The 16,656-nt window shown below is 53.7% G+C and overlaps 2 protein-coding genes across 2 annotated transcripts; one reads left to right on the forward strand and one right to left on the reverse strand.

The window, feature by feature from the left end:
- The first annotated feature begins 1,564 nt into the window (after positions 1-1,564).
- KAT8 (lysine acetyltransferase 8) lies at positions 1,565-11,197 on the forward strand. The gene is made up of 11 exons (XM_031432848.2): positions 1,565-2,168; positions 3,451-3,525; positions 3,605-3,780; positions 7,213-7,266; positions 7,368-7,532; positions 8,284-8,373; positions 9,856-9,996; positions 10,088-10,181; positions 10,277-10,427; positions 10,571-10,725; positions 11,023-11,197. Exons 1-11 carry the CDS (start codon positions 1,958-1,960, stop codon positions 11,085-11,087), a joined length of 1,377 nt encoding a protein of 458 aa, XP_031288708.1. The 5' UTR covers positions 1,565-1,957; the 3' UTR covers positions 11,088-11,197.
- Positions 11,198-11,272: 75 nt separating this feature from the next.
- Positions 11,273-15,424, reverse strand: PRSS8 (serine protease 8). The gene is made up of 6 exons (XM_031432849.2): positions 15,091-15,424; positions 14,820-14,837; positions 13,146-13,308; positions 12,583-12,854; positions 12,339-12,505; positions 11,273-12,217 (listed from the first exon to the last, which is right to left on the reverse strand). The coding sequence occupies exons 1-6, from the start codon at positions 15,173-15,175 to the stop codon at positions 11,897-11,899; spliced, it is 1,026 nt and encodes a 341-aa protein (XP_031288709.1). The 5' UTR covers positions 15,176-15,424; the 3' UTR covers positions 11,273-11,896.
- Positions 15,425-16,656: the final 1,232 nt, after the last annotated feature.

Raw genomic sequence — 16,656 nt, forward strand, 5'->3', positions numbered from 1 at the left:
GATTCCTGAAGCTGAGTAAGGTTAAAAAGTGCTGCCTGCCAGCTGTGCCTGCTACTGCTAAGGAAAGAAACACACAAGATTGCGCCCTGGCAGGGAGGCCAAAAGGAAAGGGCTCCAGAGAGCAGGTGGTGAAGTAACCTCCCTGCGCACCTTGCTAGGGAAGGAGAAGGCCTGAGGGCCTGCTTGGTAGGACTGGTGATGGAGGTGGAGGATTCAGGGGAGACAGGGATTATATCTGGAGGTCAAACTCCAGGTGGTGGGAGACTGTTGTGACTTGCCAGGCTGAAAATCTGGCTGGCTGCAGCACAGAGGCTGGAGAGGTAGGCAGCAGCAAGGCTGAAAGGCCTTAAATGCACAGCCAAGAAGCATGGGTTTTATCCTGGAGGCATCAGGGATCATGGAAGGGTTTTAAGCTAGGAAGGGAGGTTTCAGGTTGGAGTCCCTAGAAGCCGCCCTTAAGCGGAGGATTTGTGTCCAGGTGATTTGTAGAGAAAGTGCTCCCAGAAGGGAGCAGGGGAAGCAAGAAAGGGAAGGACAAGAGGCCTGGCGAGAGAGCTAAGCTCCATAGTCACTGATGAACTCCTCCACTTGAAAATCATTGGTTTAATGTCTGTGTTTGAGTGGGGCTGGGGAGGTACTGAAAACTTCTGGGCTGAGAACTTCTGTTTCCAGCTCTTTTGAGGCAAAACAGCTCTATTAGCCACAGGGGCACTTCGCCAAATAAGTCTCTGGTGCTGGCTTCTTAAAGCACATCAAAGGTTACATAAACACAAAGAAGGAACAACAAAAGATTTTGGGGAATCTGAGTGAATCATCATAGTTCTAGGGGTGGGTGGAGAGTGAGAGAAGGTATAATTTTAGTTTTTAATTTTTTCTTGCCTGACTTCTGTTAATTTTTTGTTTCATATGCTGCCAGCCACTGGCATTTATTGTCCCCTCCCAACTCCTTTATTCCCCAAAGCCAAGTTACCAGCACTGCCATTTTCCACAAATACTTAACTTAGATATTTCCTCATCTGTAACCTCATCCTTAGGTCTCGAGCATTCCACCCCTCTTAGAATTGTTTCCAAGCCCAATAACCAAATTACAAGTCAAAGACGACTCAGAGTAGCCAAAAGGAATGTTTATTGGAGGTGTCCCCTGTCTGGCATTGTGCAATACACTTGTTTTATAGGAATAAGAGATAGATACATATATGGTTTCACCTTTATATAGTTATATGGCATATAGTTTAACCTTTAACGATGCTCTGGGAATGGACACACTTGTATAACCAGGGATTCCTCATTCACTAAGCCTAAGACGCTCTCCATTATATCCACTGCCTTAGGCTGATTTCTGTTCAGGGGACATCTGGTTTGGAGAGTCTGGTCCTTTCTTTAGAAAGGCTTGATTCTGTGAGAGTTATTTATTGGCTATCCCAGTACACACTCAGTCCTGATTCCCACACCCCAAATGTCTCCTCCCCCCCCCCCCGAACAAGGAGGGCAGTTTCTTCAGTCTTCAAAAACGGGGTGACTTGTATTTGGCTGAAGGAAATGGGCGGCACCGGGTGGGTGTTGATTCCAGGCTCACCGCCCTAACACTAGGCTTCCAGGGGTGCTGCTCTGGCTCCGCATCGGTAAAATAGGGGCAGCGCCCCCTGATAACTGGCACACCTTGGCTTCCTCAGGCACAAAGGCCTTAAAAAGATCGAGTTGAGGCATCACATCAAGAAAGCCTTTCTCCTGTTTTCAACTCTAGGGTGCAGCCGTAATTCAAAACGTAAAACGAGCAACTTCAGGACAACTGGCACAGTCAACGTCTTCTGCCGCGGAGACTGCCGCACTAGCCAATGAGCTCCTGCCACGTCACAGACCGCACCCTCCAGCCTGCCGCGGGCTCCTCCACGCGTAGCTGACCCGGAGCTAAAGACACTGCGCGGCGCGGGATTCTGGCGTCATTTCCATTACAGCGATGGCGGCGCAGGGAGCAGCTGCGGCGGTTGCGGCGGCGACTTCAGGGGTCGTGGGGGAGGGCGAGCCTGGGCCCGGGGAGAATGTGGCGGTCGAGGGGACCGCTCCATCCCCTGGCCGCGTCTCTCCTCCGACCCCGGCGCGTGGTGAGCCGGAAGTCACCGTGGAGATCGGAGAAACGTACCTGTGCCGGCGGCCGGATAGCACCTGGCGTGAGGGCGGGGCCCGGGGGCGGGGTTTAAGGGCGGCGGCGGGGCCGGAGTAGGGAGAACCGGGAGTTGCGGGCTCTCTCCCGCTCCGCCTACAAACCCCACCACCAGTCGCGCGTTCGCTAAATTCTTCCTGTTGTATCCAGAGCTCCCATTCCACTTCCTTGCCCAATCTTAGGCTTGATTCCCTTTTCTTGTTAACACTGCTTGCTCACTGGTCTCCCTTGTCTCTGTGACTTCCCCTTCTGTCCGTCTCCTACAGTCGCCAGCGGAGAGGACCTCCTAGAACACGAAAATGAGCTTCCCCTTCCCTATGTTGCTTTGCTTCATTTTCACATAAACCCCAAATTCCTTAGAATGGCATTGATCTTTGTGGCTTCTCTGGTTTTTAGCAACCCTAGCAAAGGTCATTGCCAGACCATACCACACTATACCCTATAAAGACTATATGCCTTTTATCGCTGATGCCCTCTGCTTGGAATGCCCTTTCTTCTGTCTCTCCTTATTCAGCTGGCTAGTCCCGCTCATGCATTTAGCATCATATCCCCTGTGATGCCATTCTTGACTCCCTTCAGGCAAAGTGAGTTGTTCCCTTCTGTATGTTCCTGCAACATTTTCTTCATACCTCAGCCACAGTATATGTACCATTATGTTGTTGTCTGTCTGTGTCCTACTTACACCATCACCGTGGGAACTTCTGGAGGGCAGGACCACTCATGATCCATCCTCTGTATCCAGCAGCAACCCAGCACAGGGTCACACATGCAATGGTTGCCACACTCATTTATTGAATGATCTGCTAATTGTCAGGTGCTATACTGAAAGCTTTAGAGGCATTAACTCACCGTTTGAGGTGGACACTGTTATCCTTATTTTACAAATGAAGAAACTGAGGCCCAGAAAGCCAGAATAACTTGTTCAGGTAGATACAGTTAGGAAGTGGGGCTCTCTGATTCCACAGCTAGCCCTTGTGACCCCTGAACAAATGAACGACGGAGTAAAGTAAAACAAGTATTGAATTTGGAACCAGGCCTAAACTCAGTTAAGTATTAGCTGTTAACACTTTTCAAATAGATGAGCCTGGCTAAACCTTAGTTTCCTCATCTCTAAAGTAAGAATAACAGCCCCAGTCTGGCTCATCTCACGGGCAGTGATTGAAGGGACTGGCAGGTATGGGCAGATGAAGTTTGCTTACATTTGGCCCCGGAATCTGGGAAACTGCTCCTGAGTGCGAAGGATCAGCCCTGCCTTCTTTCCTGGTGATCCTAGCCTTTTGCCTTCACAGATTCTGCTGAAGTGATCCAGTCTCGAGTGAATGATCAGGAGGGCCGAGAGGAATTCTACGTGCACTATGTGGGCTGTGAGTGACTTGGGGTATCCAGGTCTGGGTGGGAGGAGGGGAGGGGGAAGGGCAGCCCCCTCATGGCCCATCCTCACAGTTAACCGGCGACTGGACGAATGGGTGGACAAGAACCGGCTGGCACTGACCAAGACAGTGAAGGATGCCGTGCAGAAGAACTCAGAGAAGTACCTAAGCGAGCTGGCTGAGCAGCCTGAGCGCAAGATCACTCGCAACCAGAAGCGCAAGCACGATGAGATCAACCATGTGCAGAAGGTCCGGGTCCCTCCCCTTCCCCAGGGCCCCAGGAGGCTTAACTGCCTCTGCCAACTCCCTTGGGTCCCAGTGCTGGAACCACAGCAGCTTCCATTTCTTAAGCTCCTACAGCATGTCAGGGGCTTTACCACCTCTTCTCGTGTATTCTTCACAGACAAGAAAACTGAGGCTCAGAGAGGACAGGGGCTTGGCTTCAGTCTCACGGCCAGGAAATGGCACAGCAGGGACTGGAACTCGGGCCTCCTGCACCGATAACCTTTTTTGCCCCCCTATTGGCTGTGCCACATTGATAAATCGACTTGAAGTCTATAAAGGGGAGGAAGAGAAAAAGTGATTTGGGGCACTTGCTTTTGCTAAGCAGCTTGCTGACTACTGTATGTGTGTAAGCTCAACAGATCTTTCTTGACAACTCAACACTACAGGGATCATTGTTTCTCTGTGAGAAAAGCAGGAAGCAGGCTCAGAGAGGTTAAGTAACATGCCCAATGTCACACAGCTAGTAAAGGGGTGGGCCAAAATAAGAATAATAATGGCAAATGTTTCTTGGCTTGTGAGTCACAGTATTAGGCTGAGTATTTTAATACATGATCTCATTGAAGTTTCACAGCAACTTCACACGGTAAGCATTCTATATCCCCAGTTTATAAGGGAGATACAAATAGTTTTAGGAACCCAGTCGGGAATTAAATTTGCCAACTAGATCATCCTACCTTGGGGCACAAGCACTTAACTGTGACTTTGAAACATCCTAGAAAAACTCCTGCCATTTATTTCCAAAACTTGGATTCTTTTCATGAAGCCAGCGTGCCCCTGGTGGGTTACCTTCCTCCCACTCTGAGCCTCAGTTTCTTGATTTGTGAAATGGCCTGTGCAAATGAGAACAGGATTCACAGAGCTCTCAAGGCACCCAGTCATTTTCAACCAGGTTGCGATTTCATTCGTCTGAATGTACATCATGGGCTTTGCAGCAAAGGTTTGCAAACTGTGGGGCACAACTGTTAGGTTGCCACATTAGTTCAGTGGGTTGTGACCATTTAAATTTCAAAAATGGAAAAAATGGAATAGGACAGAAAATATCAGAGTGCATTGTACTTTATTAAAGGTAAGTATTTTCAGGACCTTTTATTTCCCACGTAAATACGTGTGTGTGTGTGTGTGTGTGTGTGTGTGTGTGTGTGTGTGTGTGTGTATCAACATGCCCATTGGTTTACAGTGCTGTGGTTTAAAAAAAATTGAAATGCCCTGGATTAGAAAGATCTCTAACATCTTAGGCAGCACTGTCCAGTTGAACATCCTGTGATCAGTGGAAATGTTCTGTATCTGTGCTGTCCAGTACAGAAGTCACTACCCACGTGTGGCTGTTGAGCACTTGAAATGTATTTTGTATGACTACGAGTGCAACTTTATTTGAATGAAATGAACTTAAATTAAGTAGCCACACATAGCAAGTGGCTCCTTTAGTGGACAGCACAGATCTAAGATTTTCTTAGCTCCCCAACCAGGTTGCACTGACAAATTCAGTATCAAAGATATACCCCTAAGCTGGCAGTCAGCAGGGTGGAGGACAATGGGCCAGTGGTGATAAAATCAAAGAATGAATAATCAGCGAGTTAACAATTAGCCAAGTTGTTCAAAACCAAATTAATGTTTAATTCTAAATAAATTGCAGCATTTAAGAAAAGTAGTGTTTTTGTAGTTCTTTACCGCATTTGCAGAAGAGGATTGTGTTTTGTGAGTTGGAAAATGTGTTTTAAAGAGACAGGTGAGGAGGGAAATCTTCCTTTCCTCATCTTTGCAGGGGTTAGGCTTGGAGTTGGACAGACCAGGGCCCCAGGCCCAGCTGTGCTGAGTACCAGTTCTGTGACCACACCTCTTTGTGCCTCAGCATCCTCTTTTGTGCTGTGCAGATAATGAGCACTCCTGTCTCAGGCTCGTTTTGAGGACTAAACTTAAGTAATGCCTCTGGAGTGAGTGCTTGGCACTCGGAATAAATGGCAGCTGGCTAGTCCCCAAGGGCAAGTGACCTCACCTCTCCCTGCCTGTTTACGTTTCTGTAAAATAGAAATAAGAATGCTGTATCTCAGTGTTGCCCAGAAGGTTTTATGAGGCCATCCAGGTGAAGTGCTACATGTAGAGGGTTCTGGGTAAAATGCTGGCTCCTTTCTCCCTTCTCAACTTAAGGGCAAGGCTGCCGTCTACTCTGGCAGAGGTTATAGGCCTTCCACTGTCAGGCTGGACTTGGTTTCTCCTGCAGCATCTGACCTAGGAACAGGGTGTCCTGTGAGTGCAATGTGACTTGTAGTCCCTGCCTTCCAAGGACTTGGAAAATAGGGGAAACGAAGGAGGGGCAATCAGAGGGCACTGTTGTTGACCACTACATTCCTGACTTGGGAAGGAATGTATTCTGCTTCGGAAGAATCCAGTGAGGGCTTCTGGAGGGGATGGGAATGGTGCTGGGCCTTGAAGGACAGGAAAGAGCACTGTAAAAACAATTACATGTGATCGCTTGCAAAGCTCTGCCTCATCACACACTCACCTGGCTCATGCTTAGGCCAGGCTGAGTAATCATTTGCTGGCAGCAGTAGGAGAGGGACGGGCATTCAGGGCGGAAGGAACTGCATATGCAAACGCATGAAGACCGGAAAGAGGAGTGTTGATAGTGGTGTGGATTTGAAGGTGCTAAGACTCGAGGCTGGGTCTTTGCAGAGGCCTGGCCAACTGTCCAGACCTGAGATGGTGGCAGTGGCTATTTGGAGTGGGGCAGAGGGACTGATTCCAGAGATGACAAGGAGGTAGAGTCGACAGGACATGACCATTTATCGAATGACAGGCTGAGAGAGGAGGAGGAGTCCTGAGATTAGGCTTATTGGTCTTGGGCATCTGGACCGAGGGTAATGCTCCCAGTGAGATGGGAGACCCAGGAGGATGAACAGGTTTGCAGGGAGGAATGGCCGAGTTCCTTTCTGGACACCTAGAGTCTGATGTGCCTGTAGGAGGGGCCTCTGGAAGCAGTCCCATGGCAGGAAAGGGGTCCAGGCACATCGGGGAGTCTGTACCAGTTCCTGCAATGGGTGTAGAAGACCAGATCCATTATTTCATCTGTCTCACAACAACTTTGGCAGAGCTGGATTGATCCCATTGTACAGCTGAATCCAAGGACTGGAACCCAGCCTCCTGATCCTGGCCCTGTTCACCCGGCAAAAGGTCCAAACTGGGGCATCAGAGATGTCTGGGTGGGTGGGCAGATGGGAGAGGACTTGGACCAGCTAGCTTTAAAACCATGTAAAACAAGTGTGCTGTTTGTATGGTGATTACTGTCATTCAGGGGACGAGGTCTAGAAGACAAGAGGGATGCACTGGGTTGTGGGACAGGGGAGGGGTAGCCTGACCACCACTTTGATTCACCTCTGTCCACTGCTTTTTCTTGCTCAGACCTATGCAGAGATGGACCCCACAACAGCAGCCTTGGAGAAGGAACACGAGGCGGTAAGCAGGGGAAGGGGTCCTAACTGTGGGCACCCCCTCCTCGCTGCTTTCCTTGCCCAAACTGAGCCACCCACTGCCTGCCACTCCCACCCCACCCACAGATCACTAAGGTGAAGTACGTGGACAAGATCCACATTGGGAACTACGAAATTGACGCCTGGTACTTCTCACCGTTCCCTGAAGATTATGGGAAACAGCCCAAGCTCTGGCTCTGCGAGTACTGCCTCAAGTACATGAAATACGAGAAGAGCTACCGCTTCCACTTGGTGAGGCTGGGCTGGGCCGGGCCTGGTGAGCTGGGTGGGCGTCAAAGCTGAGGGCTGGCTGAGGCGGTGGCGCTGGGGAGGAGAATCAGACCTGAGCTGTTGAGTCCCAGGACAGGCTGCCCCCGGGGCGGGAGACTTGGGTTCCAGGCCTGACTCTGCCTTTGCTGGAGTGACCTTGGCCCACTTGCTGACCCGTCCTGGTCCTCAGTTTCCTCTTCTGTGGGATGGGGACCCTCTGGGGTCCCTGGCTCTTCAGCACATGTTTACCAGGGCCAGGTTCCTCTGTGCAAAAGAGGAAGGAAGCCCAGCCCCGAGCAGTGGGACCACAGGGTGTGGACGGAGGGAAGCACTGGTACACAGGAGCCGCCAGGGCTGCTCAGTGGGGTGTTTCCCAAAGCGTAGACTGCGGCCAATGCATGTGGTTTAGGAAATGCCTTGTCATGGATGCCAGCCCTCCAGAGTCCTCTACAATCACTCTGATCTGGACTTAAAACCATCTAGTTGTGTGCTGTTCGAGCCACACACTTAGCCTCTCTGTGCTTCAGTTTCTCCATCTGTGAAATAGGATGTCTCCTCAGAAGGCTGGGAGGATTGGGAGAATTACTCCACATAGGTAAAGGGTGGAGCCCGGTGTCTGCTGCTGGGGAAGCAGAGGGAAGCAGAGGCCTGCTTCCAGACACACAGGGTGGCATCAGCCCCCCGCGGGGAACCTCCGGGCCTTATGCCTGTGTCTCTGCATCTCCACCCCCAGGGCCAGTGCCAGTGGCGGCAGCCACCAGGGAAGGAGATCTATCGCAAGAGCAACATCTCTGTGTACGAGGTGGATGGCAAAGACCACAAGGTGAGCCACATGGCGGAGGCGCTGTGGGAGGTGGAGGGGATGCACTGGGCACTTCCTGACCATCCTCACTGTCGCCAAAGGGTAGAGGCCAGCCTTAGCATGAGAAGAGGGCTGTGGGCATGTACTCGGCCTGGCACTCAGCCTGTGGTCAGGTGTGCAATAAACACGTGGCCCTGTGGTGCCAGCCTTGGGCACAGGGTTTCCCTTCTGTCCCCGGGGACCTTTCTTCTGATGGGGTAGCTTAGTTTGGGCAGATCTGGAACCCAGAGTGGAGATTGTCTTGCCTAAGGCTGCTCTTAAAAGCACTTTCTCTTTCTGCCTAAAGAAAAGGTGTTTGTTTTTCCTGGGAGCGAATTGCTTTGTGTGAGATTTCCTGCCTGAGAGCTCAGTGGCTCAGACAGCCAAGTTCCTTGTTCCTGGAGAGACACTTCAGTGGGGCAGGGTGGGGCCCTTGGGGCCTACTTTGCTGTCATTGAGAACTTGGCCTTTGCCTAGTCAGTCTCAGAAGGTCTCCCCAAGTGTCCCAGTTTCCCCTGGAAGGGCAGCGGAGTGTGAGACAAAGAGGGCAGGCTTCTGAGTGGCTCCTGGCTTCAAATCACCCTTGTCATTTCCTGGCTGACCTTGGACAAGTTACTTAAGGTTGTTTGTTCCTGTTTCCTCATCTATAAGACAGAAGTCATGGTAACATTTATCTCCTTGGCTGGTCAGTGGAATAAATGAGATAGCACACTCAAGTACTTAGCACAGCACCTGACATGCAGTAGGGGCTTTGTCAGCATGCGCCTTTGTTATTATTGGTGACCTCTTGGCGCGCAGCCAGCGTTGTGATAGATAGCTTGAGGAATATCCATTCTTAGCCTGGCCCGAGCCTTCTGCTCTGTCTTCCTGAGCGTGAACGGGGGGAGTGGCAGAAAGGGCTCCACCAGGAGACGTGGGTGTTCTTTCCAGCTCTACCCTCTCCAGTTTTGAGGCCTCAGGCAAGCACTTCCCAGCCCAGAACCTCAATTTCCTCCTAAGCTAACTGAGTCTAGCAATGCTGGGCTCACACAATTGTTGGGTCAAATGAGAGTGGATGGGAAAGGTGTCCTTAGTCTGTGCCATGGAGCCAACCTCAAGGTCTTCTGACGTTGGTCTCTGGCCTGGTGGAGCCAAGTGGGCCAACAGCGCAGACCTCAGTCAGGCTCAAGGGTCATCAGTTCAGCAAACGTATGCATGATTAACGTTGTGCTGGGTGCTGGAGACACAGCTATGAACAATCAGAAGTCAGATACCAAGTTGATCCAAAATCATGCTAAGGCTCCTTCCAATTCTAAACATGACAGTTCTGGTGAGGAGCCCACTTCTCACTGGCCTGGCACCAGCTGCTGTCTGGAGCTTGGCACTTGCAGGGCAGGGTGGCAGCTCCTGCCCAGGCCTCAATGGGGCTGAGTGGGAGAGTTGTACCTGCTCCCTGAGCCTGCTTCCTTCTCCCCAACCCCTCAGATTTACTGTCAGAACCTGTGTCTGCTGGCCAAGCTTTTCCTGGACCACAAGACGTTGTACTTTGACGTGGAGCCCTTTGTCTTTTACATCTTAACTGAGGTGGACAGGCAGGGGGCCCACATTGTTGGCTACTTCTCAAAGGTACTAGGTTGGGAAGCCCAGGTTGAGAGAGGGAGGGAGGACTGCGTGGGGGCTGAGCCTCCCCAGAGGCCCTGAGCGTGCACCCCTGCAGGAGAAGGAGTCTCCAGATGGAAACAACGTAGCCTGCATCCTGACCCTGCCCCCCTACCAGCGCCGTGGCTACGGAAAGTTCCTCATTGCTTTCAGTGAGTGGTTCCTGGCTTGTCCAGGAAGGGTGGCTGTGGTGAGGGGTGCCAGGGTGGGGCTGAGTCCTGAGGGTCCTCATCTCCATTGCCACCAGGCTACGAGCTGTCCAAGCTGGAGAGCACTGTAGGTTCCCCTGAGAAGCCGCTGTCTGACCTGGGCAAGCTCAGCTACCGCAGCTACTGGTCCTGGGTCCTGCTGGAGATACTACGAGACTTCCGGGGCACACTGTCCATCAAGGACCTTAGGTGAGAGAGGCATCCTGGACCCTCAAGGAGGCAAGGACTCTCCTCAGATTGGCCATGATCCCATCTCCTTGCCCCCTTTTGGTGTCCCAGCTAAACCCCACAAGAGAACCCCCTACAGCATCTGCTCTACTCCCTTCCTGCAGCCAGATGACGAGCATCACCCAAAATGACATCATCAGCACCCTGCAGTCCCTCAACATGGTCAAGTATTGGAAGGGTCAGCATGTGATCTGTGTCACACCCAAGTTGGTGGAGGAACACCTCAAAAGTGCCCAGTATAAGAAGCCACCCATAACAGGTGGGTGGGGGGCTGCCCAGGGTGTGTGTGTGTGGGGGGGTAGGTGTAAGGACTGCTGGGAGCCAAGGCCTCCTTTTTGCTGTCACCTGATCCCAAACCAGTCTGACCAGCTCCCAGGACCGAAGCCTGGGGCAGGCCACTCATTCCTGGGCTTCCCTGCCCCGCCCCCGCTAGGACTCAGCCTGCCCTTGTTCTCACCTCGGGGTGAAACCTGGCCTGGGCCCAGGGCAGAGCAGCCAGTGTGAGCGGGCCGGGCCCGGGGGCCCAGTCCTCCTCTCACGCCTCTTCTCCCCGCAGTGGACTCTGTCTGCCTCAAGTGGGCACCCCCCAAGCACAAGCAAGTCAAACTCTCCAAGAAGTGAGCGGCCTGTGCCCCCGCTGCTGGACCTGTGCCTCCTTGCCCCGTAGCCTGTAAATATGTACAGACCGGTTTCATCATTTTTTTTTTTTAATAAAGTAAGTTCTGCTGGTGGCTGTGGACTTTGGAGGTAGGAGGGAGAGGCTTGGAACCGATGTCCTTCATTTCATGTCACACACACATAGCCGGTTTATTCTCATAACATTTTACTCCTTCCTGCTTCATCTAGCCCCCAACCCCAGATGCGAGTCAGAGCCCAGTTCCGGCGGGGGCTCAGTCCTCCGGAGTCAAGGAGTTAGGGCTCAAGGGGGGCAGGGCAGCCAATGGGGCAAGACTAGGGCCTTTTCTGTCCTTGAAAACATGCTGCCCGGAGGCAGCCCCAGCCCAGAAGGCAGTATGAGGGTGCAGTGATGGGGCTCATCAGGCAGAACGGGACGTGCTGGAGCCAGCCCTTCAGCAGCAGTCGCCTGGGCAGTCTTCTAGAAACAGGTGGGCAGCCAGGGCCTGTTTTCATAGCTTAGGGTCCTTGGGGCTCCATAGGAGCCCAACCAGTAGGCTTGTGGACAGATGGAGGTGGCCAGAGGTCCTCACCAGTACCACAGGCAGGAAACTCCTGTGGTGGAGGTTATAGTCCCAAAGAACAACTCAGAAGAGTGGGTCAGAGGTCAGGGTGGTGCTCTGAGCTGCCACAGGGTCCTGGGAGGAAGGAGCGGCCCATCAGGTCCCAGGGCCAGGGCCATCCTGGGGCCAGGCATTTGTCCTCAGGTGTGATGTGGAGGTCCCGGAAGCAGCTCGGCTCCCAGAGTGAGTAGCTCAGTGCTCGTGCCATGGGCGGAGGAGGCCCAGGGTCAGACCTAGTGGCAGCAGAATGGACCACCCCCAGCCCTGGGCTGGGGCAGAGTTTAAGGCCCCATAGTTGCTGCAGAGGTCGCCATCAGGCTCGGACTCCTGGATTTGGGGCACCACTTGAGGCTGGAGCTCTGCCACTTGGTGGTGAATCCAGGAGGCATAGCTGGAGGTCAAAGTGTACACACCAGGCCTGTTGGGGGCCCCACAGGCATCACCCCAGCTTACAATGCCTGCCAGGTACCAGAGGCCCTCCACAGGGCAGGAGAGTGGGCCCCCAGAGTCACCCTGAGGAGAAAAGCCACACCAAAGCTGTTAGGACTAGGTCCCAGGCCTCTAGTCAGCGCCATCCAGCCCTCACCTCCCAAGACACACGTCTTGTCTGTTCCCCTGGACCCCTTGCAATTACCTGGCAGGCATCCTTGCCCCCGTTCACGTAGCCAGCACACACCATGTCCTGCTGGATAACGTGGGGCTCGTTGGGCTTGGCGTCGATGTTGTAAAGGCAGTTACAGGTCTCACGACTGATCAACGGCACCTCGAGTTTCTGCAGTGGCCTGGGGGCCTGGAGGCTCACTGTCGAGGCAAAAGATGCTTACCCAGGGCCTCCTGCCCTGAGGTGGCTCCCCTCTAGACCTCAGCGCCCACCTCACCTGAGGGGGCCACGTGGCCCCATCCAGTGACAGTGCACTGGAGCCCATTGGGGAAGGAGGCGTTGGCAGCGGGGAGGCAGATGGGCCGGATGTAGCGGGAGAAGGTGACGGGGCTGCTGAGCTGGAGGAGCGCGATGTCACCCTCGGAGCCCTCCTGGAGGTAGCTGGGGTGGGAAATGACCTGCGCCACGGTGCGGACCTCTACCTGAGAGTTGTAGTAGTCCAGCTCGTGGGCCCCCAGCTTTACCTCATAGTGGTCTTTGTGGTAATCCCTGCAGGCGGAGGGGTGAAGGCTGGGACCTGAGAGACCTGTCCCGGGTCCCTGGTCCCTGTTGCCTGTGGCACCCAACCTCAGATTCCGACCTTACAGGTCCCTCACTGCATCCTAGTTTTATCCTGTGACCTGTGACCTCTGGCCTTCCCTCCCGACAGATCCTTCCAGATTTTATTAATAGTCCTCGACTCAACCCAAGAACCCCAACCTCTGACCTAGAGTGACCCCCTGAACTTTCACCTCCAGCCCACTTTTGACTTCCCCACCCTGCCCGCCACCCAGCTCATACCTTGGGAAGCAGTGAGCGGCCGACAGCACCCACTGCTCAGACACGAGAGAACCGCCACACACATGGATGCCGTCGTGGTTGATGCTGACCTGCCAGGGCCAATGGCCAGGGCTTGCATTGCTACCACCTGCAACACGTGCTTGGACGGCCACGCCGCAGGAAGCTGCCGGGGAGGAAGGGGAGGGGGTCAGGCCCTCTGGGGCCCACAAACTGCGTCCTTAGCCCTGCCACTCCCGACACAGCCCAGGAGGTCTGGTTTGGAGCTGGGGAAGTGAGTTCATAGAAGCCTTTGTCCCCATCCCACGGCTCACCAGTCATGGTCAGTTCTGCCCCCTTGCTCTCCTCGACCCAGGACCTAACTAAGGTCTCATCCAGCTTCTCTCCTCTCAGGACTTCCCGCCTTCCATCTGATCCATTCCTTACAAGTCTGAAGATCTTTATGAACCACAAACCTGGCCAGGTCATACCGCTGCTTAAATCCTCCCCTTGCTCTGCACTGCCCTTGAAGGAGATTCCAGCCCTTCCATGGCAGTGCTGTCTACTCCAGCCGTCCCTCTGAACACTTGCTATCACATTGGGCCACACACTTGTTCATCTCCAGACCTTTATTCAGATCACTCTGCCTAGAATAACTTTCCTCACTCCTACTTTGCTCAGCAAACTTCTGTTTGCCTACAGAGATGGTTCAGACATCAGCCTCTCTGCAGCCTGCCTGACCCTGCTGGCTGAGTTAGGTGATGCCTTGGAGCCCTGGTCCTAGGGCCCCTGCTTCCCAGACACGGTTGTTTCTAGTTATGACTGTGCTTCAACCATACCTACTTGGGCATTCCCTAGGGGCAGGGACTAGGGCAGATCCTTGTGTCCCCAGAGCACAGCACAGGGCTGGGCACACAGATGGAGTCACGGATGTGTGTTGAACAAATGAACAGAATAGCTGGGCTCTCAGGGTGTGAACGTCTTGTTTCCAGGACAGCCCCACCCCTGCTAAGGCCGCTGTTTGGAGCAGGACCCAAATGACCTTCAAAAAGTCACCTTCCTAGAAGCAGGGAAAACCGCCCAGCCAGGCTCCTCCTCCTCTCCTCATAAAAGGAACAATAGCTACCATTTAGGGACCAATAGTTCTAGCAATGCCAGGCCCTGAAGGGGCTTTCACTTCCTTTATCTTGCTGACTACTTGGACAGCCCCAGGAGATAGAATCAACTTCATTTTAGAGGTGAGGGTTCGGGCACCAAGATGCATGGTGAAGCTGGGATTACAAACCTGACTGGCAGTGGGGAAGTGTAACAAGGAGACCCTTGGTCTGTTCCCCTCAAAACAAGCCACCTTTGGAGTCAGACCAGGATTTAAACCCCAGCTCTGTCACTTACTGGTGGCGTGCCCTTGGGCAAATCACTTCTCTGCCCGTTTCTTCATCCATAGATCGAGGGCTATAATCACTGCCTCACAGAGATCTCAGGAGACCTAATCATGTTGATCACCACATTACCCAAATCTAGGTGACAGCTGTGTTTCCTCAGGGGCACCTGATCCACAGTGGGCGATCAACGTGATAAGGCAACAGGAGTGGGCGAGACAGCTTTGCAGAGAGAGGGTCAGGCACTCAAATGCTCCAGGGGAATCTGGGTCTGTGGCCCCGCCCCTTCCCCTCCCCCCATCTCCCCCGGCAGCCTCACCTTCGGACCCTTCAGCTCCTGGAGGGAAAGAGAAAAAGGGAGGGTAAGGAGGGAAGTCTCAAGTTCCCAGACCCCTAAGCACCTGCCATTTCTCTGGAGGGCTGCCCAGGAGGCCAAAGCTGAGGGGAGAGGCCAGGAACTAGGGAGGCTAAAGCTAGAGGTTCCTGAACCCAGGATAAAGGGATATGCCCCAGAAAAGGGATAGACCCTCGGCCCCGGTGCACTACCCAGCCCCGCCCCTACCCCACGCTCCCCACCGGCACATACTCACCCATCCCATTCTGGAATAATCCAAGCAAAAGCGCGGTGGCCACAGCCTCCGGCCACCTAAGCCCCAGGCGCACCCTCTGGGCCATGGCCCAGGGACCAGGGGCCCTGGGAAGGGACCAGGCACCCAAGGGAAGGGACCTAGGGTGGGGTTGGAAGGCAAGATCCAGGTGTCGGGACCAGAGGGAAGAGGGAGCAGGCGTCAAAGGCTGGCTTCGGAGGCAGGAACGGGGCACCAAGGGAAACGCTGGGGTCTCTGCCGCCGGCAGTGAGGACACGTCTCCAGCACGTCCTGGGTCTGCAGTACACCTTCCGGAGTGGCAGCTCCCTTGGAAAGGGCACCTACCTGCCCGCCCGCCCCTCCCCTGGCCCCGCCCTCCTCGCTCAGCTTGGCTGGCTTCTTTTGCCGCCACCGAAGTCCTGAGTCCTTCCAGACACCTCGGCTGTGTGTGCTGGTGTGCGTCTGCGTGTGTTGGGGTTTGAGCAGCCCCAGGCAGGGCTGGAAACCCTGATGGCTGGACTCCCAACCCAACTGCTTTTGGGTCCTGTCTTTCTGGTCTCCCGGACCAGTTATGCCCCCCAGCGCCTGGCCCAGACTTTGTTATTGTGGGGCCACAGCTGCTCCTCCCTCCTTCCCTCCGGAGGCCTGGCATTTGAGCCCAGGACACCTGGGTCTGCCTCCGGGCTAGGGCCCTTTCAGGCCCTTCTGTAGAGCCTGCAGCCTCATCTGCATGTGGTGAAGTGTGAGAATGTTTGGCAGTGCTAATCATTCCACAAATATTTACTGAGCGCCTAGTATGTTCTGGGGCAGAGGAGACCGAGCAGACACCCTCCCTGCCTTTCCTGAGCTCATAGTGAAGTAGGGGTGACGGACTTGAATCATCTAATCACATCAGCAATTACAGAATAATTTCAAACTGGGAACTGTGGTGGAGGAAGAATGGGGGCTCTAGAAGCCACTTACAGAGCTTGACCTCGGCTGGCATCAAGAAGGTCTCCTGGGAGAGACGGTTAGCTATAATAGCTCAGTAGTAGAGTGGGTGCTTAGCATGCATGAAGTCTTGGGTTCAATTTCCAGTACCTCCATTAAAAAAAAAGGGGGGGGCTCCTCCAGGAGGTGCATTTAGAATAAGGCAAAGATGGGTAAGGGTGGTCCAGGTGAATTGCCCTCACGTGGAGGATGCAGGTGGCGCGGGTTCAGGGAAAGGAGGCCCACGTGCCTGGGTTGGGGGTCAAGTGCATCCTCTGTGAGTGTATGAATCTGGGGCAATTGAGAATGCATGTTGGCTTCAAGCTTTAGAAAAAGAGCCCCACTTCTCTACCTACCTTCCATAAGACTAGGTGTGTGGCCTTCTAAGCCAGGACTTCAGGGCCTGGGCTGGAGGGCAGGGAATTCCTGGAGTGGGAAAGGGGACAAGGCTGATTCTGGAAGGGGTCTAAGCTGGGGAGCAGGGGGCAAGACCCTGGACATTGTGAGAGGACTTGTGTAGATTATGGGGTATATTAAGAGTCTGTGGTATATGAGTGACTGACCAGGGATGGGGAGCAGGTTAGGGGTGTGTGTCCCTGT

The sequence above is a fragment of the Camelus dromedarius genome, chromosome 24, assembly GCF_036321535.1.
Source record: "Camelus dromedarius isolate mCamDro1 chromosome 24, mCamDro1.pat, whole genome shotgun sequence".
In the NCBI taxonomy this organism is placed as follows: domain Eukaryota; kingdom Metazoa; phylum Chordata; class Mammalia; order Artiodactyla; family Camelidae; genus Camelus; species Camelus dromedarius.

Excerpts from the sequence above, each read along its gene's own strand:
- KAT8 (XM_031432848.2), top strand. The coding sequence starts at position 1,958 with ATGGCGGCGCAGGGAGCAGCTGCGGCGGTTGCGGCGGCGACTTCAGGG. Across the intron at positions 7,267-7,367 it reads TGGAGAAGGAACACGAGGCG|ATCACTAAGGTGAAGTACGT; the intron begins GTAAGCAGGGGA and ends CCCCACCCACAG. Across the intron at positions 9,997-10,087 it reads TTGTTGGCTACTTCTCAAAG|GAGAAGGAGTCTCCAGATGG; the intron begins GTACTAGGTTGG and ends GCACCCCTGCAG.
- PRSS8 (XM_031432849.2), bottom strand. The coding sequence starts at position 15,175 with ATGGCCCAGAGGGTGCGCCTGGGGCTTAGGTGGCCGGAGGCTGTGGCC. Across the intron at positions 12,855-13,145 it reads GCCGCTCACTGCTTCCCAAG|GGATTACCACAAAGACCACT; the intron begins GTATGAGCTGGG and ends CTCCGCCTGCAG. Across the intron at positions 12,218-12,338 it reads GGGGCAAGGATGCCTGCCAG|GGTGACTCTGGGGGCCCACT; the intron begins GTAATTGCAAGG and ends TTTTCTCCTCAG.